This window comes from Typopeltis vanoorti, chromosome 9 (genome assembly GCF_054136105.1).
Source record: "Typopeltis vanoorti isolate ZY-2024b chromosome 9, IOZ_Tvanoo_1.0, whole genome shotgun sequence".
Lineage (NCBI taxonomy): Eukaryota > Metazoa > Arthropoda > Arachnida > Uropygi > Thelyphonidae > Typopeltis > Typopeltis vanoorti.
The window spans coordinates 1,721,629-1,747,324 of NC_143557.1; the positions used below are offsets into that span (position 1 = coordinate 1,721,629).

The 25,696-nt window shown below is 36.8% G+C and overlaps 1 protein-coding gene across 1 annotated transcript in view; it reads right to left on the minus strand.

Moving 5' to 3' along the window:
• LOC150102843 (uncharacterized) overlaps positions 1 to 25,696 on the minus strand; it is an 836,492-nt gene that overhangs the window by 732,116 nt on the left and 78,680 nt on the right. The window contains exon 4 of the mRNA XM_090397955.1: positions 2,904 to 2,972. Within this exon, the coding sequence (XP_090254081.1) occupies positions 2,904 to 2,972 (69 nt within the window). The remainder of the gene's footprint in view (positions 1 to 2,903; positions 2,973 to 25,696) is intronic.

Genomic DNA, 25,696 nt, shown 5'->3' on the forward strand with positions numbered 1-25,696 from the left:
ATGAGAATTAACAATCTGAGATTTGCAGATGACATTGTTATTATTGAAGAAGACGAAAGAGAACTACAAAAAACACTGGAACTGTTAAATGAGGAAGGGAAGAGATTTGGACTTGTTATGAACTTGGAAAAAACAAAGACAATGGTATTTGGTGAGAAGAACACGAAACAAAAGATACAAGTGGATGGAACTGATATAGAAAATGCAGAACAATTCACATATTTGGGAAGTAAACTGACATTATGACTTGGACTGTAAAAAAGAAATAAAGATCAGGATTGCAAAGAGAAGAACAAATCTGAAGGCCATGGATACCATCTGGAAAAGTAAAATAATCAGTCTGCAAACAAAACTAAGAGTACTGGAAACATGCATCTTCAGCAGTGTACTGTATGGATCTGAAACGTGGGTAATAAATAAAGAATCAAGAAAAAGAATTTTGGCATTTGAAAGAACTTGTTACAGGAAGATTCTAAGAATAGGATGGGTACAGAAAATCACCAACGAAGAGCTCTATCAGAAGATACAACCAAAACAGAATCTAATGCAGAAGATTATAAAACGGAAGCTGTAATTATTTGGACACATCTGTAGAGTGAGTGAGGACCGGAAGATAAAGACATTTACGTTTGGTATATTGGATGGTTTAAACAGAAGAGGTAGACCATACAGAGAATGGATAGACGATATAAAAGACTGGTGTGGAATGGGTGTACAAAAACTGTGACACTGTGCACTGGACAAAGAAAGGTGGAAGAAGATGGTGAAACAGGCATCAGACATCAACAGGCAGTGAGCCCATGGTTCGTGATGATGATGATGAGTATTCTTGACATATCAGGGAATACTGTAATAGTTCATTTTTATCAAAAACTTTGCCTAATCAGATTTCTTCACACATGTCCTTGAGAGGAGTTATGTACCATTAGGTTGATTATTGGGTTCTCATTCCTAAGTGCTGAATCCGATGGACATCAACCAGGAGCAATATCCACATTTTACCACATTCATATTTCTGTAAATACTTGATTGATTTGAGGTTTATGTATATATTTTTCGACTTAGTAGGTAAAATTACCTGAGTACATTATTAAGTCAATTTAAGCAAATGCATCATTTATAATGGACAGAGAAAGAAGAAACTTCATGCAACGTCGTTTCATGTGGCCTTTTATTCTTTTAAAAATCAATACAATTTAAGTGGGGGAGAGATTGATTTGTGACTTTTATAAATGAAATCCAAAATTGTTAATGCACTATGAAGTATTAATTACTTAAAAAACTATTAAGTAACAACAGTGCAAAGTTGAGCATATTTGTTTTTATATTTTCTGAAATACCACTTTTGATTTTAGTGTATATTATGATTTATCACAAGCCATGTGTGCGTGTATTCCAGTTAATTGGGCTACATCAGAAATAGCATAATTTGGTCCAACTAAACAAAGTTGCATGTTAAGAGTTTAAGAGATCCTCAGAAGTGTTATCCTCATCACTTTCTGCTATGTCCTCAGATGTTTTGCTTCAATTTCTTCCACAAAATCTCATTTTCATTATAGTATTGAAGACAACCATCAATAGATGCAAACATTTTGTAGTTACTGATGCAATCCACATCTAATAGGACATCTTTTTCACTATCGGCTATATCTGGCATTTGCATGATTGGCTTAAAACCACAGTGAGGAAAACAGTTTTGAGCGATCTTGTTGCTTATTCCTCACCAACTATTAGCCATAAACTGTACTGCTTGCAAAAAATTAACTTTTGCACTGACCTCCTAACAAATGTCAGAAACCAGTAAAATTTTTCTAGATTTCCATTATAATTCCTCTATAGTAGTGCAATTGGAAGAACAATGGTGCAGTGTGTCCTTCAATTGGAAAAGGTCTAAATTCGATTCTTGGCATGATGAGAGGAATCTTTATATAGAGTTTCTTTAAACTGGTGAGTTAGCCAATCTCATATCAAGGTAGCAGGGTTTCATCTAGGAAACTCATGTTTTTCATCCAACATACAGAAAAATTGGCCTTGAGAACACCTGCAATTTACACACAAAATTACTAGTGGTGGGAGGCAGTAGGGTGTATATGATGGTAGTGGCAGTTCGGTGTAGTGTGGTGGAGACTGTGTTGTAGAGTAGATGCCCACCCTTGATCAGTCTTTGGACTCCTTGGAGGTGTCACATACTAATAATAATAACAACAATAATAATTCCAAGTCCCAACTCATAAGCCACTTCTCTTAAAGTCAGGTATCATCCATGCATTTTTGTCACATGATACTAAATCGGTAAACTCTTCATTCTAATCCCTTTATAGCATCGAAGCCTGACCCTTTTTCCAACACTGACAGCTTTCGTTTACCAATTCCTGATATATTTGAACACTATAACACTGTTACACAATCCACTGCTTTTGAGGCAGATAGTGCAGCGTGTTTATAACATAGCATGATATCATGCCACCACATGTAGCATGATAAAATGGCCATGTTTCACCAATACTGCAGGTGTTATTGATACTATATTTATGAATCAATATTATGTAATTTTCTTAACTCCAGATGTTAGAGATTACTAGCCAGCCAAATTAAATGGAATTGTGTCCCAAATAAACAAAGCACATTCTTGTTATAATCCCTTTTTGTTCTTCAAGACTTCCAATTAAACCACAATCTACTCTTTCTCTGTGTGTGTGTGTGTGTGTGTGTGTGTGCGCGCGCGTGCGTGCGTGTGCACGTGCACACACACAATAAAGATTGAGAACGTATGTCTTATCTATGTAAAAAGCAATGGAAAGTCAACTTATTTTATGCTGCTGATTTTTGAAAGCAAGGAATACAAAATTTAAAGTGTATTTAAAGTCTATTTATTTTTAAAAAATAAACAAAAATATTCATACCCGAAATTCAATTACATGGCCTGCAAAGGTCCCAAAAAATCTTAGGTAGTGAGGATTGCTAAGGTATACCTGCAAAAATAATTTTGAAATAAACAAAATCAATGTCATCAGATTATTCTTGAATTACTTTTAATTAAGAGTATGTAATCAGTATAATATAAATTCAAGAACTTTCTAATAAAAAATAGTTTTTAAAGAATGATTTTTTCTTGCATATATATATATATATACACACACACACAGTAAAACTCCGAAGTTACACGGTAGGTGGGACCAACAAAAAGCGCCTAAGTTGAATTCGTGTTACTCAGTGTATAATTTTATATGTAATTCATATATACAAACATACAATTGGGACCAAAGGTTACAAAAACAGCTATATTTTTTAAGAAATATAATCATAATTCTAGTTTTTCATAAATAAAAAAAAAAGAAAGTTATTTCAATGTCAATGGTTTCATAAAATATAATAGATTCATCTGCGGCATAATGTCTTTTTCTTGTCACGCAAAATTTCTTCATAGCAAGCAAATGATTTTTTTATTCCTTGCCTTGTGGCTACAATTCGTTCCTTGTTAGAATCTATGTCCTCCAAAATCTGTAAACCTTTCTTTTATGATTATTCTTACCGTGGATTCCTGTAGATTGAACTTCTTTGCTAGCTCACAAATTTTCATTCCACCTTCAAAATCCTTAATAATGTTGAGTTTTGTTTCCAAAGTCAATGTTTTTCTTTTCTTGCTAGCTGTAGAAGAATCGGACTTGCTTCTTTTGGATGACATTATTATTTTTTATGTGATAAAATTTTTATCAAGAACATAACATTAAACAATCGCAAGGTTTGTAGACTATAAAAATCGTGTATGAATGAAGACCGCAAGAAACACATCAGTGCTTGTTCACAGCACGTGCGACACTGGTGGAATGCGGCCGGCACCTGAAAGATATGACTATTGGCGAAGTGTGAAGCAGGACGGGAATACGTACATATAAGAAACCGCATAACTCCGGATTCACGTAAGTCGGGGTATGACTGTATATATATATATATATATATAGATATGAGGGTGGTCTGAAAAGTTCTTGGCTTAACAATGAAAAAATGAACTTGTAATTTCAAAATTATTTTTATTTTTCAACATAATCCCCCTTAAGATTAATACATTCATTCCAGCGATGCTCCAGTGCCATTATCCCATCCCTATAGTGGTTCTCAGTAAGATCTGCAAAATACCCCTCTACTGCAATCACCTCTTGATTCAAAGAAAAATGCTGACCAGCAAGGAAGAGTTTTAGTTTTGGAAAGAGACAGAAGTCAGAGGAAGCCAAATCTGTGGAATAGGGCAGATGTTCCAACCATTTATAGTACAGATCCCTTAATTTTCCCATTGCCAAAACACCTTTGTGAGCAGGGGCATTGTCCTGATGAAAGATGATTTTTTTTTCTTCTGCGGACCAGGTCTTTTCTCAGGAATTTTTTCATCTAGTCTGGTTAACAAAATGCCTTTAGTATCCCAAAACACTGATGCCATGACCTTTTCTGCTGATGGAACCGACTTTGTCTTCTTTGGTGCTGAACAACTGGCTTCTAACCACTGTTTTCACTGCTGTTTGGATTCTGGTGTGTGTGTAATGGTGAATCCAAGTCTCATCCATAGTAATAAAATTGACACACAAAATGAGTTTTATTCTTGTTAAAACACTCCAAGCACTGTTCATAGATTTTCATGCGAGTGCGTTTTTGATCTGCTGTGAGCAAGTGCAGCACCCATCTTGCGCAAAGCTTTTTCATTTGCAATTCTTCATGCAAAATATATCCTACACATTCTCTTGAAATGCCTATAGTCTCAGCAATTTCATGCACTTTGACTTGCTGGTCATCCAGTACCATATCATGCACTTGATTAATGATTTCTGGTGTTGTTACACTTTTTGGACGTCCAAGGCTGGTGCGCCTACGTTTAAACTCGGCAGCCCATTTCTTAATTGTCAAAAATGAAGAAGAGTGCCCATAAACTTTTACGAACTTCGAATGAATTTCTTTTGGCATTAAACCTTCTTTTACAAAGAATTTTATGACTACACAATACTCAATTTCATCCATTTCAAGGGATACAGACAACACTTTTGTTTCAGACAGCTGTATAAAACAAACTACTTGATAGAATGACTTGCAATTTCACATGGATACTTATGACAGATGAACCAACTTAGAGAAAAAAAATCTTGCCGATAGTGTTGCAATCCATGGTCGAGGCCGAGAACTTTTCACAGACCACCATCGTATATATGAGGGTGGTCTTTGTGCTCAATTTTTCCTTTGAATCAAGAGGTGATTGCAGCCATAGAGAGGTATTTTGCAGGGCTTACTGAGAACCACTACAGGGATGGGATAATGGTGCTGGAGCATCTCCGGAATAAATGTATTAGTCTTAAGGAAGATTGTTGAAAAATAAAAAGAATTTTGAAATTATAAATTTGTTTTTTCATTGTTAGGCTGAGAGTGAGGTTTACAATCAACTGAGATTAAAATTTACTACTTATTCTAATCCTTAGTGTTCAGATTTTTTTGTTTCACAATAAACTTCAACACACAATAAAATTCAGCATTTATTAATACTCAAATACCTCAGTGAGCTCCAGAAATCAAAGTAGAGACTACTTTGGCTCGCATCATGCCTGTCATGCTTCTCCTTAAATCCTCTGATATACTCACTGCTTGCCATGGGAATAATTTTCTCCTTCATCCAATGCTGACTACACTGATACAAGCTCTATGCACACTGATAATACCGATGTGCATTAATGCTTTATCAAGAGGAACAGTAATTTAGCATTATTCAAACTGCCTTTCTTGATATGTTTTATAATCAGGGATTAAAGAATTTTATGCTGGATCACAAGTCATGCAAATATCTCACTAGTCAGGCATCAGAAACAATCACCTAACATTTTGAAAGTTTATTTTTCACTTGGTTAGAGTATAATAAAATTACTTTAATCCTTTTTCCAAGTGTGAGCAAACAAAGTTTGCGCCTGAAAGTATCTTCAGGACTGGGGTAAGGTGGTTCAACACCAGGGCAACTCATTGCAAAGGTGGAGCAAGCTACCAACACTCCTATCTCAGTATTTCCTAACACATCTCCTTGCGGATATGTCTAATGTTATGCATTAAGGGAAGGGCCCCTACCCAGACTAGTTTTGACCTTTATTGAGGTCTCTTCAGTGGGAGCCAGGCCCAAGTGGAGATACCAGGCAGAAGCATTAGCAGGTCATCTCTACCTATAGGAGTTGCCAAATGGTGTGCCACCCTTTTTTAATAAATTACTCTGGATTTAGAGAAAGATGTTGAAAGTTTATTTTTCACTTGGTTAGAGTATAATAAAATTAGTTTAATCCTTTTTCCAAGTTTTTCAAGTAGTGGCCCTTCCCTTAATGCATAACATTAGACATATCCGCAAGGAGATGTGTTTTGCATTATAGGAAATACTGAGATAGGAGTGTTGGTATCTTGCTCCACCTTTGCAACGAGTTGCCCTGGTGTTGTACCACCTTACCCCAGTCCTGAAGATACTTTCAGGTGCAAACTTTGTTTGCTCACACTTGGAAAAAGGATTAAATTAATTTAATCACCTAACATTCATTTTGAAATATTAAGGAGATTACTATCATACTAAGAATAGTTATTTTAATTTCCTAATGTTCCAACTTTCATATTATGGCCATCGTTGAGAGTATACAGATGCTATCTTTGGATTACGATAGATGATGGAAAAGTTTCGAGAGAAGCAATGGGAGCTACATCCGGTATTTATTGATCTGGAGAAAGCGTATGATAGAGTGCCAAGGCAAGAAGTCTGGAGGTGTCTAAGGGAGCAGAAGGTACCGGAGAAATATGTCAGGCTGGTGCAGGAGATGTACAGAAATGTGAAAACAAGAGTTAGAACCTGACTGGGAGAGACAAAGTTTTCCAGTGACAGTTGGCTTGCATCAAGGGTCAGCATTAAGTCTGGTCCTGTTTAATATTGTGATGGAGGTGAAAGAAGACGCGCCTTGGACTATATTGTATGCAGATGACATCGTGCTGTGTGAAGAATCAAGAGAAGAAGTGGCAGCTAAACTGGAAAGTTGGAGGAAAGTACTGGAAGAGAGAGGTATGAGACTGAGCAGAAATAAGACAGAGTATATGTGTTGCAAAGTGGATGGCAGCCAGGAGACAGATCTGGAGCTGGAAGAAAATGTCATCAGGAAGGTAAGTGACTTTAGATACTTAGGTTCACCAATGAAAGAGGATGGTGAGGCTGAGAAAGAAGTGGGATGCAGGATAGAGGAACTGGAGAGAGAGAGATGGCTGGAGTGCTATGCAATAAGAAGGTGCCAATCAATCTAAAAGGCAAAATCTCAGTAGCGAGACCAGCTATGACGTATGTTATGGAAACTGTGATTCTGAGGAAAAATAACATCAGCAGGATGGAGGTAGATGAGACTGCTTAGGTGGATGTGCGGTGTGACCAGAAAGGAATCGTCTAAGAAATGACTATGTAAGGGGAACGGTGAAAGTTACAAACTTAGGAGCAAAGATACAGGAGGCAAGGTTGAGATGGTTAGGTCATGTGATGAGGAGGGAGGAAGAATATGTGGGAAGAAAGGTCATGCAGATGGATGTGCAGAGGAGGAGGAAGAGCAGCCAAAGAAGAAATGGAGGGAGATGGTGGAAGAGGACTTGAGGATGAAGAACTTGGATGTGGCTACAGCCCAAGACAGGAGGTTGTGGAGGAGACTCACTACAAACAGCGACCCTACTTTAGTGGGAAAAGCTGCAGGAGAAGAAGAAGATTGAGAGTATAGAGATACACTGGTTGAACAGAAGTCAACAGACACCACCATAGGCAAGAAACATTGTGTCACATAGCAAGTCACGTGATTGTAGATAGTATAATTGGAAAGATATGATGCTAATGTGAAATCTCTCATGATATGTTACTAACCTATCATGTTTGTTTTTACATGTTTTTCTAGGGAGATTGCACTTAAGGAAATGTCAATTTACAGACAAGTTTATAACGTCTCTAATAATCTTGTATTTGTAATAATTTAACCATGAGCATTTAACCTTTATTAAAATGATGTGGTGCATGATGTCATTATGTAGTGCTGTTAACTGATGCCCATATATGGCAATTTCAAAAGACGCACGAAGTATGACTTCATCATGGTTGGATGTCAATACATGACCATATATGGAAGCTTCGAAGATGCGCAAGCATACAATGGAAATCTGGACCTTTATAAAGCGAAACGTCGAGAAGGGGTTTGTCTCAGGTTTCTCAGTCTTCTCTTACCTGAGTCTGCCACCACATGAAGTCTGTTTCCAGTAATTAAAAGAGAAGCGTCACGGGCCTTAAATTTCTCAGTCTTCTCTAACTTGGGTCAGCCGCCATGTGGTTTTTTGTCAGTAATCGAAAGAGAAGCATCGTGGCTCTTAGGGTTCTCAGTCTTCTATTACCTGGGTCCAGCCAAGTGAGGTCTTCTATTGCTGATCAAAAGAGTAGCACTGTAGGTCTTAGTTTTCACAATCTTCTCTTGCCTCGGTTTGCTGCCATAAGAAGTATTATGTCAATCGTCGGGACATCTCACTAGGTAAGAGCTGACCATTGCTGCCATATTAAAGGTCCTAAAGAGCATAGAATAATCAACATCTCAGACAAAGAATAAATTTGGCAGGAAATCAACAGCAAGCCAGGAGGAGAAAAGAAAGACAAAAAGGAGTGTGAGACGAAAGTGTGAACTAAAGATTTACGCAAAGGGCAATGCTGAACAAGAATTGTAAGTACTTATATATGTGATATTTCTGCACAAAAACATACAGATGTGTCTACCTATGGGTCCAATAAGATTGTGTAAGTTAACAATTGAAATAAGTTCATTCAAGGTGTATCTTAATCTCAACTGTGTATAATTATTTATTGTAAGAGTAAGAAGAGTACTGAACTGGATAATGCAATTTATATTATTATTATTTATTATTATTATTATTGTTCCGGGAAACTCCAAGGAGTCGACAGACTCATCGAGGGAGGCCCTAACATCATGTCAAGAACAACTATTCAACATTCACACAGTATCTATCATACCTTGCCTTGAACTCATTCACGGTCGTAGCACCCACAACAGACTCTGGAAGCTTATTCCACTCATTTACCACTCTCCAAGTAAAGAACCTAGCTCTAACACCCTTGTCAACCACGCTCTTGCCCAGCTTCCATGCATGGCCCCTAGTCCTCCCACCACCAGTCATATTTTCAAAAATATCTTCTGGATCAATCTTATAAAAACCCTTCAGTAATTTGAATGTCTAATCATATCACCCCTTCTTCGCCTATCGTCCAATTTCTGCAACCCACAAATCTTCAACCTATTCTCATAAGGTTCATTCCACAGACCTGCTATCATCTTGGTCACTCGTCTCTGGACCCTCTCCACTTCCTCCCCATCACGAAGAAACCTTGGTGCCCTTAGCTGGGCACAGAAGTCCAGATGGGGTCTTATCAAGGCTCGATACAGAGGAACAACACTTGTTCGTCTCTGCATGTTAAAGTATTTTTCAGAAGCCAAGTGATTTGGTGAGCTGTTTTAGTTACTTTTGCAATGTGCCCCCTAAACTTCAACTCCCTATCCACCAACACTCCCAAATCCCTGGCCTCATCAATCTCCTGGAGTATGATTCCACCAATGCGATATACTGCTGCTATTCTTTTCACCCCAAAGTGCATAACCTTACACTTTGCCACATTAAATTGACATCCACTTTTCCTAGCCCAGTCCTCCAAACTATCCAAATCATCCTGTAAAATTTTGACATCTTGTGCACTCACAATTGCTCTACCCAACATTGCATCATCAGCAAACAAGTGAACACTTCCTCTCAGATCCTTTCCAATATCATTGATGAACAAATTGAAAAGCAGTGGTCCAAGAACAGAGCCCTGTGGCACTCCACTAGTCACAAGACGTCTTTTAGACTCCACTCCTGAATAACCCACTCTTTGATATCTCTCCTTCAACCACCCTCTTATCCATCTCACCAACCCTATATCTATACCAATCTGCTCCAGTTTACTGATTAGGGTTCCATGTGGTATCCTATCAAAGGCCTTGGCAAGGTCCAGTAGTATCACTGTAAACCCATTACCCCTATCCAGTTCAGCCGTCACTGTGTTATAAAACGTGAGCAAGTTACTGAGGCATGATCTACCCTTCACAAAACCATGTTGTCCCCCATACAATATCCTATTTTCATCTATCCAATCCTGTATTCTTTTCTTGACTAATTTCTCTAAGACCTTGACAATGATTCCTGATATGCTAATCGGTCGGTAATTTACAACAGCAGTCTTGGAACCACCTTTATGCAGTGGAACTATTTTCCCCTCTTTCCACCCGCTCGGGACTAACCCAGACCCGAGACTCAAATTAAACAAAATGGTCAAGGGTACTGACAATTCTTTAGCTGCTTCTCGTACAACACGAGCTGGTATACCATCCAATCCCACAGATGTATTGACATTGAGGTTATGCAATAGACTACTCACCTCCACGTCATTAACCACAATTCCCATATAATCTACCGGTTTATTCGTTTCTGCAATGTCACCACCTGGATGATATACTTTTGCAAAGTGCTCACTCAGTAACTCAACTATCTCAACTGATTCAGTTACCTCCCTACCATTCGCATTCTTTAAAATCAATCTGCCATGTACATTTTTCCTTTTACTTGCTACATATCTAAAAAACTGTTTAGGATTCTCTTTAGCCTGCATGGCCAATGTTCTTTCGTAATCCTTTTTTGCTTTTCTTACCACACTCGTCACCCTTCTGGCCTGCGCTTTATACCGTTCGTGTGGCTGCCGGTCACCCTTCTCCTTAAATTCCCTCCATAGTTGTTTCTTTTTTTCCAACTCAAGCTTAATGGTGTTATTCATCCATTTAACCCCTACTTGATTTATTATTCGGACTCTAGGTATACAGTCAGCCATTGCTTCATGCAAGCACTTCTTAACTACCTCCCATGCACTATCAACTTCTAGTCCTTGCAGTTGTACATGCTATGGCACTGAACCAATCAGACTCCTAAGCTTGTCATACTTTCCAGCCCGATAATTCCACATGTACCCTGTCTTAATTGAAAATTCTACACCTTTAGCCACCTCCCAAGTTAAGACCCTATGATCACTCTCACCGATTGGTGGCAATGTGGTCATATTTGTTACAGCCAAATCCTCAGATGTAATTACTAGGTCAAGCACTCTCTGACCCCTAGTATTTTCCATTACATGCTGTCGCAGATAGTTATCCCTTAATAACCGCATAAAATCCAGTTCCTTCCTCCCGTGGGTCCTCTCCTCACTCCAATCAATGCGACCATAGTTGAAATCTCCCATAATAATCACCCTCCTTCCACCCATTTCTTCTATTTGCTTGTGCATACTGTAACCACCATCTTTTCCATCACCTGGTCTATAGCAGCACCCAATTGTATATTTAGTTCTGCTAGCCACAATCTCACACCAAATGGCCTCAAATGTGCTCTTTTCTCTATCCTGCAATTCAACTTCTGTTCTCCTTGGCTGGAGCTCATCAGCTATCATCAACAATACTCCTCCCCCCATTTTATTCTCTCTGTCATTCCTGAACACACTATACCCATCACATTCAATCCCACTAGTTATATCATCTACAGTCAGCCATGTTTCACTAATACCTATAACCTGTGGTCTGGAAATGCCAACCATGGCCAAAAACTCTTCCTTCTTGTTCCTAATACTCCTAGTATTAGTGTACATGAATTTAAGACCCCCATTAGCCCCAACCCTACCTTGATGCCTTATATTAACTATCCCACTCAGATTTGTTGTCCTTATTTGCTCTGGCATATTATATTCATTCTTACATTCAACTGCCTCCATAAGGACTGTATCTCTACTCCCACCCCTAACAAATCTAGTTTCCCTGAATTTGCACATCCACTACTACATTCAGCAACACTTTCTCAAGTCTTCTTACACCGTAACCATTCAAATGCAAGCCATCCATCTTATATAGATCCTTTCACCCATCAAACTCACTCCACACATCCACAAATTCCACACCACTCGTCATACATAACCCACGCATAAAGTCATTCGCAATTATAGCCCTCCTTTTAAACATTTCACTGTCATACCGTGGCAAAAGACTAATCATTCTAACTCTCTCACTCTTTTCTTTTGCTACCTCAAACAATTCATTCAGGTCGTCTATCATTTCCATTTTATCTCCTTTCAAATCATTCGTACCTGCCACAACAATCATTTCTTTCACCCTTTCCTTTTGCTCTCTAATAGACGCAGTTACGTCCTTTATGGTCGCACCAGGTTGGTACGATTTTGTCAAATCCTCTACTAACACACCTCGTACTAACGAGTCTCCATACAGCACTCTATCCTTCATTTTGTTCATGTTCACATTCATACGTCTATTTTTCCTGTCATACCTTTTATTATTGGTTGGTTCATTCAGTCTACTTTTGTTCATGCACTCTAGCTGCTGTTTTGCTCTTTCTATCGCACTATTCAACAACGCGATCTCACTCAATGCATCTATCTCATCTTTTTTGTTCTCTGAGAAACCATTTATACTATCATTCACACTTTCTACATTCACACTCTCACAATTTTCATGTGCAACCTTGCCGTTTCTTGTCATATCCCTATTTCCTTCATTCTGAAGGTTGACAAAAATATCACACTCACGATCCGAAATACACTTCAATTCCTCATTCTCCCTACATTTTCTACATACATTCAATCCTTTATTATCATCTAACCACACTCCGACCGCACTCCTCAAAGCGTACATTTCACAGCTAGTACACTGACTCATTTCTTTTATGCTACCGTTCTTTGATAACGATGGCGAACCTTCATTACTGGCCGCCATTTTCCTTCGCACAGGTGCCATTCTTATTTGCAACGTGTTTTGTCAAATTATACGTTATAACACACCAAAAATAGACGCACTAATATACGCAAGGCAAACAAAACAAAACTACACAATATTAAGTAATTTGTATCGATAACTGAAAATGATACTTATCTTATCTGGAGCTTGCACGAACACTACACATTACGAATTCATCTAGCGGCGACTTCCCGACATAGATTATGTTATAAAACACTTTAGTACACTAACCACACTAATAAAGCTCCAATAATATACCAAAATTACACACTTAAGTCCATTAAATTGAATCCAAAACACCAATAAATCAACAAAAAACACAAATCTCTCAGGAGCTCTCCGATAGCACGTCCGTTCACCAGCTAGCCTCGACAATATTGAATTAAGCTTGCCTAAGGTATGCATTATTTCCAGTTTGCGTATATATATGACTAGCAGGATATTCTAGATTATGATTTAACTTTAAGGGAAGAAACATAGAACTAAGTCTGAATCAGGAAGAATTGAAATTGACAAAGACTTGTAATGCCATTGTGTGTGTGTAAATGTGGATCAGAATGTGTAAATACAGGTAAACCTCGCTTAACACGATTAATTTATCCATCAATCAATGTACGCTAAGTGAAGTCGCGTTAAGCGAATATAATAAAGAATAGGAATAATTATAATTCATCCATCACGTAGTGTAAATTTGGAAAAAAAAAATTACAGTATAAGTTATATTAGAGGATAAAATCCTCAGTTGATAAAAATCGATTGCTTAAATTTTTATTTAATGTCTAAACATTTGATTGAGATACCTTTTTTATAAAAAAATTAAGTAAAGATGTTTGAATCATACTCTACTTTTTCATCTTGTCATGCAATTTGCAATAGCTGGCGATTGCTTTATCAAGAATTCAGTGGACTTCGAAGCTTCGCTCCATATCAGGATTAGCATCAAACCAATTTCATTAGCATTAAGTATAGTCTCTGGGAAAATTCCCATGTTACTCCACTTAAACACTATTATTATAATTACGGTTATTATAGCCTGTTTTTGTTTAGGAGTGTCCCTTATTTAAATGTGTTTAGACGTGGGAAAATAAGTTTGGATAACCCAGGTTAATATTAATAATATATATAAATGTATACATATATTATTTTGAATTAGGGCACATTTTTGTGTGTGTGGGGGGGTAAACTTGTGTGGCAACTGGGGCAGGGTTAACAAGGTGTGGAACCGTTTCGGTCATGTGACCGTCCTCGGAACTTTGTCGGAACTGAGTGTAGGGCTAAGTCAGGGCAAAGTTGCAACTGCCAAATAAGGGCATTAGTTGTCGCTACGTGGCCGGAGGCGTGGCTTAATTTGTAGGTTCTGGATCATCCAACATTCAGAAATTAGGTAGGGGCGGTGGACGTTGATAGAATTTTCATCGCATTTTATGGCAATAGTTTCGGATATTCTTACCATTGTTTCATTGTCTTGTTTGTCTATGATTATGGCCTTGTCGATTTGGGGGATATGTTTCAGCTCAAAGGCGTGAGCTGCAATCTCTGTCTTCCCCATACTCTGTGTTTTATTTTTTTCTTTTTGATGTTGCGATGTTTTTTTGTGTTCAGATATTCTGGAATGGGAATATTGCAATCCCTGAAGTGCTCTTGCAATCTAGTCCATAAGGGCCTAATTGTAGAGCTGGTGTAGGTGACGTCACAGTCCTCTTGACAAGGAAATTTGTAGACAATGTTGTGGAGTTCGAATATTTCTTTGTGTGAGAGAGATTTTTTAGGTATTAGGAGAGTTGCTAATTTTTGGTTCGTGGTGAATACTAGCTTATAGTCCGTGTTTTTGAAAATGTATTTGTAGGCTTTGTATGTGTTTTGGATGTATGGTAATTTGATGACCATGCGTGTAGGGAAGTCTATTTTGGTAGTATTATCGTTATGACGGGATTTCATCAGCATACTCAATGTAATTGAAAACTAGCCCAATTTCTTTTGCAGTTGGCTTCTTAGTCAGCCGGCAATTGATTGGCCGAGTGGTTAGCGTATCTGCTCTCTAGCCAAAAGGCTGTGGGTTCGAATCCAGCTGTGGGAATAGATGTTTGTGATTGTCTGTGAAAGTACTAGTGGTGGTCAGAGGTAGATGGAGTTGGTGTGGATGATGAAGGTAGTTGCGGTTGATGGAGACTGAGAGTTGTAGAGCAGATGTCCTCCCTTGATGAGTCTTTGGGCTCTCTGTAGGTGTTATGTAATAATAATAAAAATAATAATAATATTCTTTTTAATTTATGGAATTTACAACCGTGTTAAAAAAACTTTTTTATTATCCTGACGTTTCAATTTTAACATCAAGATCATCATCTGGAGCATAATTAATCTGAACAATAATGATGGTCTAAAAATTCCAAACATATGGAAGGTATATTTTTGACCCACGGAACGTTCCTCGCTAAGAACAACTATAAACAGGACTGTAGAAAATCCAGTATCCTAAAAGCAAAAATAAGAATTGTAATACTAAAAATAGGACATCAATGTTTCTGAAAGAAAAAGGAAAAAAAAAAAAAAAACATCTGAAAGAATGTTTATTCCTGTCATCATAAATAAAAGTTAGCTTGATGTAATTTTTTTTTTTTTTTCATTAGAGGTCATGCCAGTAGAATAACATGTGATCAAATCATTGTTTCTTTAGCTTATAGTTAATAATGTAAGTCACCTTGTCTTATATACTGATGTATGCTTTCAGATGATGATCTTGATGTGAAGATTGAAACGTCAGGATAATAAAAAAGTTTTTTTTAACACGGTTGTAAATTCCATAAATTTTTAAAATGAATGCAGATCACCGTGTAACTCTAAAAGAAAGGAATAATAATATTCTCTTCTTGTTCACACTCCTTATCATCTTCTTCATATGCATGCTGTTTTTCTAGCTGAAGGAGATCATTCTCACTTAACTGTTCTGAATGGGAATGAGACAAGTTTCTCACATCTTCATTATCCACTTCATTAAATCCAAGTTCTTTTATAATTGTGCTGATTTCTTCAATAATGTTAGATCTTGAATTCTGAGCATGATAAACTAACATAGGATTGAGTTTATAGTCACCTTTTGCATTGCCTCCTAATAAAAGTGTAAGATGATGATACTTTGTATCTTGGTTGAGATGTTTCAGTTTTAGCTAGGAAAGTTTTTGTTGGCATACGTTTCCAAAAGAGACCAATTTCGTCAACTTTGAATATTTGCCGATCATCATAATCACCCTCCTGAATTATGCTTTGCAATTCTTCAGGAAACTTGGCTGCAGAATCTTTATCAGCACTAGCAGATTCCCCAGTTATTCTTATGTTATGCAGTCCAGTTCGATTTTTAAAACAGTCAAATCATCCTAAACACTTGCAGTAAAGCTTTCAAACTCCCTTGAAATTTGATCTCTTTCAATGAGGTAAAAATATTGATAGCTTTTGCCTGAATATTCCCTGTACTAAGAGGTATTCTTTTTTGGTTATAATCCTCAATCCAGATTGATAGAAGATGCTCCATCTCAATCATTAACTTAGTAGCAACTTTTCCTAGTTCTTTGTATTCTTTGCTCTTATTTGATATAGTCCAAATTGTAGACTCACTGTATCCCCAGTCTCGCACAATCACTGTATTACTAGTGCCACTTTCGTCTCTTAATTACTTCCAGCTTTTTCCGCTCGCTGCAGATTGGTGACAAAAAATTGTTTAACGGCTTAATCACTCGCTTAAAGTGGGAAATAGTATCATTTCACTCAATCGCACTAACTGATTATCGCACATGTCGAATTCGCATTAAGCAAGGTTTTCCTGTATAGTGAAACCTGTGGGTATCCATAATTATAGAATAACACGTATACCACAGTAAATAAATTTTTTATTATGTAGATATTTCATCTTATGTATCATTACACATCATCAATACAACTAACAAATAGCAATAGGAACTGAAAGTTCAAAAAACAGAGTGTGCATACTTAATTTGGAATCCTCTACATATACAGTTGCGTGTTCAAGGATTATAAACTACTGGGCTGAAATTAAAATTACTTAATTAAAATATAGTAGGTAAATTACTGAATACAATTGAGGATAACAATTTCCCAAACTTTTGGAATAGTGAGACAGTCATTTTGATTAAGATTAGGTCATGAAGTAAGGCTTCTGCACTTTCTTTATATAAGCATTTCTGTTTATATGTAGTAACTTGGCATTTTGCCATTGGATCCTGTGGTTAGCATTTTTGGAAACAGGAAGATCTATAAATAAACATATCTCTGAACATCAAGACCACATCCATCTTATCAAACCTCACAAATCTGGCCTTGCACAACAAGAAATCAAAAATGCTAACCACAGAATGCAATGGCAAAATGGCAAGTTACTACACATATCCACATATAAACATGAATGTTTTTATAAAGAAAGTGCTGAAACCTTAATTCATAGACCTAATCTTAATCAAAATGACTGCCTCACTATTCCAAAAGTTTGGGAGATTGTTATCCCCAATTGTATTCAATAATTTATCTGCTATATTTTAATTTAACTTTAATTTCAGCCCAGTAGTTTTTAATCCATGAACAAGCGACTGTATACATAGAGAGATTCCAAATTAACCATGCCATGCGCACTACTGTTTTTTGTTTTTCGAATTCAATTCCTATTGTTGTTCGTTACTTGTATACTGATGATGTCAAATGATATATAAGATGATATATCTACATAAGAAAGTTATTTACTGTAGCATATGTGTTATTCTATAGTTATGGCTTCATTAAAACTCTAACCAACAGAGACAATAATCTTTGTTACAGTCAAACATCTCTATCAACAGAACTCAACCACATACACAACACCTTCCTATCCAATGGCTACAGTGCTTACAAAATTAAAAAAATAATCAGTTCTTTCCCCATTCCTTGGCCATCCCTTCAAAAAGATTTCAGAAATTCCTCCAACATGATATCCACCCAGCACTTAAACCTTAACACACAGACACTTGGCTAGCCACCAGAGTCCTGATCTCAACCTTACTGAATATCTGTGGGATGAACTGAACTGGAGATTTGGGTGTGGTCAAGGAACGTCCATCCAACAACAGTCCAGGACTTCATTACATGGCAACAGGAAGAACGGTCCAAAAGTCCAAAAATTCTCTTCGAGTTTCACGATTATTATGAGTAAGACAAATTCTCGGAGCTTTAGGAATAAAGGGAATGACAGTGACTAACTCAGTCTCTCCAAGATTGTTAGTATCAATCAAATTTGGTTAACTGAGAAGGACATTCTGACAGAAAGAAATCAAAGGGTATAGCATATTTTGGCAGGATATGGAAGGTAAATATGGTGGTGGAGTGTTACTTATAAGAGATGAATTGTGCCCTCTCAAGGTAGAGAATCAGAACAGAAATTACATTAATGGCTTTGAGAATAAATGGTGCAAAATAGAAGTTTATAGACAACATATTTAGTGAAATGTTGTTATCAGACTTAGGAATATAGATGGTGATGAGCAGAAAATGTTGAGGTTGATTGATTTATTGATTTAGAGTTTAATGCCACAAAAACTACTCAGGTTATGCTGTGTAAGGTAAAAGCAATTAGATAAATAAACAAGTGCAGAAATGCACTGATAAAAATGTATAAAAACAGCTTCAAAAGGAGTGCAAAACAAGTGTAAATAAACATTTTTATATGAAGCAAAGAGAAAAGGCAAATAAAGAAGCGAGTGTAAAAAAAATCTATAAAAGCAGATAAAAACAGCAAAGTATTAAAAGCTTATTTACAAAAAAAAAATCATCAAATAAATAAATAAAAATACATATATGTATATTGTTTATATACAATGGGGGGGGGGGGGAGGAGATTTAGGTAGCTAGCAAAAGGAAAAGCAACATGACAGTATATAGGTATACCATGGTGGAAGTGTATTTCGTGGTGTCTGAGCTACCCTAATATCGAGTTAATGTAAAACAGTTTTTATTTGCAAATCAAAGGGTGGTAAGCAGTCTGATGGATTGTAAAAATTCTGCTACCCTGTACAGAGCACAGTTGGTCACCTGGGATGGTCTGGCAGAGATTTTATTTTTGTAGCATATAATAGAGACTATTGTGGACATCAAAACAACAAAGGTGGTTCTCATTTGCCTTGAAGTACAGACTAGGAATCACTGAAATTTGAAATTCCCCAGATGCAAATCTTATGGCTTAACGGCGAGGAAAGTCTTGTTATCGTAGTGCTCTCTCTGGCAGGTGAATAGATTTGGGACCCATAATCAAGTTTTGATCTTATACATGCACGATACAAATGGAGCAAAAGAACATCTGTCTGAACTGCCAAAAAAGGTATCTTTCAAACAGAGTATGAAAGATGTTCAATGCTTTATGGCACTTGTCTAATAACTAACGTATATGACAGAGGAAACCCAAGTTTTTGTCAAATATATTATTATTATTATTGTAGAGGCACCTCCATGGAGTCTGAAGAATCATCATGGGAGGCCCACTATGCACACAATCCATCATATCTTTCCTTGAACCCATTAACCGACAAAGCACTCACAACTGGCGCTGGCAATCCATTCCACTCATTCACAACTCTCCAGGCAAGAAGTCTAGTCCTCACACCCCTACTAACCACACCTTTAACACCCCAACCAGCCATGACGTCTTATAGACGTCCAGCAAAATCTGGTTAAGATTCTGTAACACCTATTGTATAACATGAATAAGAAGTGCAATTTGGTATCATTATTTCATCCACCATTGCCAGTAGAGAGGTTAATCAACTTCCAGGGATGACCTGGAGGTTAAATCCCCAAAAACCCAGGGAACCAGACTTGAGCACAGTAATTCAGATGTGAGTGTATCAAGGTCTTATAAAGAGGAATAACAACTTCCTTATCTCTGCTTGTTAATGTGTTCTTCAATAGCCAAGTAATCTTATGAGCAACTTAGCAATATGTCCTTTAAACTTTAACTCTGTCTACTACCACCCCTAAATCTCTAGCTTCATCTATTTCCTGGAGTACAGTGCTATCAATGTGATACATAGCTTGTAATCTATTTATCAGAATGCATAACTTTACATTTCTTGACATTAAATACAAGTACCAAGAACTTGGCTTCTGGGATTAATATTTGCACTAGTCTGATTCCTGGGTCAGATTTTCACCACAGATGAGATGTCTGTGTCTGAGATGTCTGAGCACACAAACTGTGTTCTGCTGCTGTGAAAATCTGAACCCATTTCCAAGTGCACGTTTGGAAAGATGATCAAAGACTTGATGTATCTATCTTTGTACACCCACATATTACAGGAATGACAAAAGATAGTAAAGTCATCCACATAGAGGGCATTACTTACAGCAGGAGAAAGTTTTTTCATTCTAAAATCAATTAACGCAAAGTTCAATTTTAGAATCTTAAAACTGAACCTTATGGAACACCCTCCTCTGGCATATAAAGCTGGACAGAGCAGTACCCACTCAGACTTGGAACATTTGGTAAGATAAAAAATTCTTGATAAAAAGAAGGAATATCTTTCAGTATTCCAAATCTCCAAGAGTGTTGTACGCTTTTACATATCAAAGGAAACTGATACTAGATACTTGCATTTCAAGGAAGGCATCTCAAATGGATGCCCAACCAAACTAGATGATTGTTGTGTGACATTTACACGTCACCTTGTGTTCTTGAAAATGGTTGCTTCTCTCCAGAAACAATAAAAGACAAAGGTTAACCATTTCATCCAGAATCTTACATAAGCAGCTGGTCAGACAATTAGTTGATAGTTTATGGGTGACTTTGGATCCTTCCCTGGCTTAGAAAAGGCAATAACAATAACATTTCACAAGTGCAAAGGAAATTGAAATGTCAGAGAAATGTATTTATGCACCTACCGAGAGGTCGCTTACGAAAAATACATTTCTCTGACATTTCAAGTTTATTAGTAGTGAAAGAGTGTTTTTACTCTCTTAAGGTTTCTGTCTGGTCTCTGAAGAAAACCAATCAGTTTGAAACAGCTGTCAGGCCAGGGGAACTGTATCAAAATGGACTAATAAAAGGCGATATATTAATGCTTGGGCAGTGCCTATGTCTTTTAAGTAGTCCACATTAAAGCAACTCATGAATGCCGGGGAGTATATTTCCGTAAGCTCTGGTTAACTTATCTCACGAAACTTTCAGAGTTTCTACATTCAGCTTTGAAATAATGATAGATCTAATACCAACTTTGCTTATGTAATTTTGCATCACCATCTTTTAGAAATAGTCCTGGTAAAGAAGAAAACATACAAAAAATTCCTGACAAGTAAGTCAGCAGCTCCCTAAAAGAATACAGAGAAAAATGTAAGAGAGATAAGCTGTGTAAAAGTAGATAAACAAAAGTCATGGGAAGACTCTGGTAAGAATATAGAAAATAAAACTATCAGGAAGATGGCAAAATGTTCTGGAGCTATTGAAGAAGCTTATAAATGGAGGAAAAGGAATCACAGATGACATGAAAACTGAAGATAAGGATATCCTAGATATCTGAAGTAATTACCGTATTTGCCGGCGTATAAGACGCACCGTTTTTCTTTGAAAATAGGTCTAAAAAACAGAGTGCGTCTTATATGCCGATACTCAGTTTTTTATTACTTTCATTTCTGGAAATTTTCTCTGTCCCAAGTTATGCGATTTCTTTCTTGCTTCCTTGCAGTGTGTGAAAGCATTCCAGTTACGTTAGTTATGTATTCCAGTTACTGGAATACATTCTAGTATTCCAGTTATGGATAGGTAACATTTGGTTTGGCGCTCTGTCGGACTGTTGAGGAATAGTATGGGATCAGTTTCATTCTCACAGAACAGAAGATGTTAAAAATAAACTGAAGGAATTGAAAACTCAGTTAGCTGTAATTCCAGGAGGTCTAACTAATCAGTTTCAACCTTTAGATGTATGTATGTATTAATAAACCATTTAAGGGATTTATGAAGGAGAAGTGGAACACTGAATCCAGAAGACTGCTGGATGCAATCTTCAGATTTTGAGGTTACGCCATCAGGAAGAAGGAAAAGGCCTAACTTTTCGCAAGTTTGTGAGTGGGTCAAAGCTTTATGGGATGCTGTGAAAACTGAGACAGTGGTTAAATAATTTAAGAAGTGTGGCATTAGTAATGCACTGGATGGTACGATAATTTGTTGTATGAGGACTCAGATTCTGATTTAGAAGAGGTTTCAAGTGTCTCTTATTTAGCTCTGGAGATGAATTTCTGGGTTTTGATGAAGAAGATTAAAAGGTGGGTACTCTTTCCTATTAGATTAGGCATTTGTTGAAAGTAGACCTACTTATTACTTTATATTTGAAATACTGTAAATTCATTAGAATATTCAGTGATAAAGTTTTTTTCCTAAAAAATGTGTACAAAAAAGGGGGTGCGTCTTATATGCCGGCAAATACGGTACTTTGAAAGATTGTGAAACAAACCAAGCAGTGCAGAATCACACTAGAAAATTTTCAAGAAGAATGCAAACAGGAGTACATATCAATAATTGAGGTAGAAAAAGTCATCAAAAACTTGAAATGTGGAAAGGCAGCTGGAGTAGATGATATTCGACAAGAAATGCTTAGGTATAGAGGTATAAAAGTTTTGCAGTGGCTGCACTGCATAATTCAGAGAGCCTTTTCAGAAGTTTGAATTCCCAATGATTAGAGTAGAGCTCTCAGAGTAACCATCTATAAAAAAGGGAATAAAGCTGAATGTGAGAATTACAGAGGAATTTCTCTAGGAAGTGTTCCAGGTAAGACTTACACAAGCATGACTGAAAAGAGATTGAGAAAGATTGTGGAAGAGAAACTTTGAGAAGAACAAGCTGGATTCATGCCAATTAGATGTTGTCAAGATCAGATTTTCACTTTAAGACAATTAGTTGAGAAATTGTGGGAATATGATAAGGATCTGTATTACGTTTTGTAGATCTGGAAAAGGCATATGACAAGGTACCCAGTGTTTTTGCCAAGCTTTCCAAAACACTACAGTTATATGATGTGAATGGAAAATTACACACAGCACTACATAGTCTATATTTAAGTTGACAGTCAGCAGTTAGAACTGTAGGAAATACAGGAAGATGGTTTGATGTAAAATCATGGATAAGACAAGGATGCACATTATCTCCACTCTTATTCATCATCTATATGGATCATATTACGAAAGAAAGTGGCATCATGCCTGATGTTAGAATTGGAGATGTCAAACTTAGCTCTTTGCTTTATGCATATGATGTTGTATTCCTAAACACATCTAGTGCAAGTCTCCAGTATTCTTTAACTAAATTGAATAACAGCTGTAACATATTTGGCATGAAAATCAGCAATAAAAAGACCAAAACTATGAAAATAGGCAGGAATATAGAAAACTTCAGCTGCATCTGAATAGAGATCCTATAGAACAAGTAAAATATTTTAGCTATTTAGGCACAGTTTTTAGTGGAGACAGCAGTTTATATCTAGAATAGACAACAGAATAAGCAAAGCTGGTATGGTGGGTAGCCAGCTGAATAAATTTATATGAAATAAGAGAGTAATTAGCTAAAACACTAAACTAGCATTTAAGTTAAGGGATATTATATCCCATATTGTTTCTTAGCCGAATAAGAAACTCAGAGTTTCATGCCGAATATAGAAACTATATAAAGTTCGGCGATTCCAAGCGTAAGCAAATACCTAGATAGTGCAGCAACTGACCCTTGAAGGTAGTGCAAGCTGAGGCAACTCATGTAAAAGGTGGAGCAAGCTCCGATCACTATTCTTGATATTTACCCATAATGTGAACTTATGACTGAATTGAAGCCTTTGGCTCTTCATTATAATTAATACTAAACTAGCAGTTTACAAGACAGTGTTCAAACCAGTTTTAAGTTATGCATCTGAGAGTTGGGTTAGAAATAAAATACTTGATCAAAGACTAGAGACCACAGATATGAGGGTTCTGAGAAAAATTAGAAGAATGAACCAATGGCATCAATAGCAGAATCATATTAAAAATGAAGATATTAGAAAGGAACTTGACACTATTAGCATTCAAGAATGTGTCAGCATAGCTAATCTAAGGTGGTATAGCCACTTAAATAGAATAGGTGAAGAAAGGTTAGCAAACTGGTGTTTGATGCCAAGATGGCAAGAAAGAGACTCAGAGGCAGACCAAGGTCTAGGTGGATTGATTCAATCAGAAGTGCCTTAGAAACACAAAATGTTAGATATGACAATATTGGAGTGCTCACATGTAATAGGTTGATTTGGAGAAAAATTGTTTATAGAACATAATAATAATGTAGACGTAATCATATATAGTAACCTGAACATCCCTTGGGAATGTTCAGGTTACTATATCATCATCATCAGGAAATTGATGATGATGATAGTCTCCCACTTAAACAGTGTCATAAGGGAGGATGAACAGATAGTTATGTCAATGACAATGAATGTTGGCATAAGAGGGAGATATTGCTGCTGTCGAGCACATGCTCAACAACCCTCCGACTGGAGGATGAATAGGAATGTAGAAGTATCAAGCAGATGGAATTTATGTGAAATCATAAGACCAGCAACTATTACAGATTTAGAAATCAGCTTGCAGCAGCACAATGGATGAAAGATATGAAGGAGAGATCAGTAGGTGCATGGGAGATATTAAAAAAAAAAAAAAATTGTTAAGACCAATGGTAGATTGTATACCTCAAAAGAAGAACAAGTGATTTAGAGCTTCCTTTCTAACTTCTGCAGTTCACATACCCTCAATCTATCCTCATAGGGAACATTCCACATACTACTTGATCACTCACCTCTGAATCTTCTCCACCACTTCAACATCCCCAAGAAATCCAAGGAGACAAGATCTGGGCAAAGTAATTCATACATGAATGTATCAAGGCCTTATAAACAGGAATAACATCTTTCTTATCTCTACTTGTTAGCATGTTCTCCAAATGGCCAAGTAATCTTATGACTATCTCAGCAACCTTAGCAATCTCCTTCTCTTCAGCTCATGGCAGGTTGAGTTCCTCAAAGACGAATTTTTGCCATTTCTTTCTGTCTGCTGTATTTTTATGTATTTCTATTATGGAATTTAAGTGGGTGTTTTCTTTAATGCTGTCAATGCATTTCTTTCTTGGTCTTACTCTCCTGGGCTGTCCTTCAATTCTACCATTTAATAATATGTTTGGTAATCTTTTTGGGTTCATTCTTGAAACATGTCCAAACCAGCTTAATTGGCTCTTTTTTTTCTTTTTTTTTTTTTAGCAATATGTCCTCTAAACTTTAACTCTCTGTCTAACACCGACTTATCCATTTAACCAGTGTCATATTCATTTCCATTTGTTCTAATTTGCATAACCAGAGTTCCAAGTGGTATTTTGCAAAATTCAGCAGAATATCATGTAGCCATATCCTTTGTCCAACTCAGCTGTCACTATTATAAAAAAGTTAGTCAATTACTAAGGCATGAGCAACCTTTAACAAAACTATGTTGCAGATCATATCACATTCTTATCCATCCATTCCTAAATTTTCTTTTTGAACAATTGTTCCAGTACCTTTACCAAAACTCCTGAGAAATTGATTGGTCTATAATTTGCTACTGAGTTTTAGAACCTCCCTTATGCAAGTAATTACTTTGTCCTCTTTCCACTTCTCTGGAACTCTACCAGAGCTGAGACTTAAATTAAAGAGCCTAGTCAGAGGTATTGCCAGTTCCCTTGCACATTCCTGCAAAACTCAAGCTAATATCTCATCTAATCCCAAAGG